The 506-nt window shown below is 61.5% G+C and overlaps 1 protein-coding gene across 1 annotated transcript in view; it reads right to left on the bottom strand.

Annotated features, from left to right (window-relative positions):
* Positions 1 to 300: 300 nt before the first annotated feature.
* Positions 301 to 506, bottom strand: part of TLE2 (transducin-like enhancer of split 2) — a 36,504-nt gene continuing 36,298 nt past the window's right edge. Inside the window, 2 exon segments of the mRNA XM_009893993.1 lie at positions 301 to 408; positions 483 to 506. The exon segment at positions 483 to 506 is cut by the window's right edge and continues 53 nt beyond it. Of these exon segments, the coding sequence (XP_009892295.1) occupies positions 301 to 408; positions 483 to 506 (132 nt within the window).

Here is a 506-nt window from a genome sequence, read left to right on the forward strand (position 1 = left end):
CCAAGGGACAGAGCGGCCATAGGACACCCGGACCAGCAATTGCCCACTGCCTGGCTTGGGGGACACGCGGCCGCACGAGGGCTCAGCTCCAGCTCTGCCCGTCATTGCTGTGAGGCCTCGGGCAGGGACAGGGGCAGGAGGGAGCGGGGCCACTGCCAAGCCTTCGTTTGGCAGCTGGAAGAAGGAGGAGGAAAAGGGAGAGCAGGGCTGGCCCAGCATGGGAGCCCTCTGCCAGCCCCAGCGGCTTTGGGCAAGCCTGGCCCTGTCCGTGATGGACAAGGAATGGTGACAGACAGGGCCTCAGTACACCACCTCATACACTGTGGCCTTCTTGTCGCCAGAGCCCGTAACGATGAATTTGTCGTTGACGGAGATGTCACAGCTCAGCACCGATGAGGACTCTTTAGACTGAACATGAGAGAGGCGGATGGTGAGGACAGCACTAGTGGCTGAAGCCGCCCTCCTTCCCTCTGTCCAAATACATGGAAGATGCTGGCTCCGTAGGG

Source organism: Charadrius vociferus, unplaced genomic scaffold (genome assembly GCF_000708025.1).
Source record: "Charadrius vociferus isolate BGI_N301 unplaced genomic scaffold, ASM70802v2 scaffold1168, whole genome shotgun sequence".
Lineage (NCBI taxonomy): Eukaryota > Metazoa > Chordata > Aves > Charadriiformes > Charadriidae > Charadrius > Charadrius vociferus.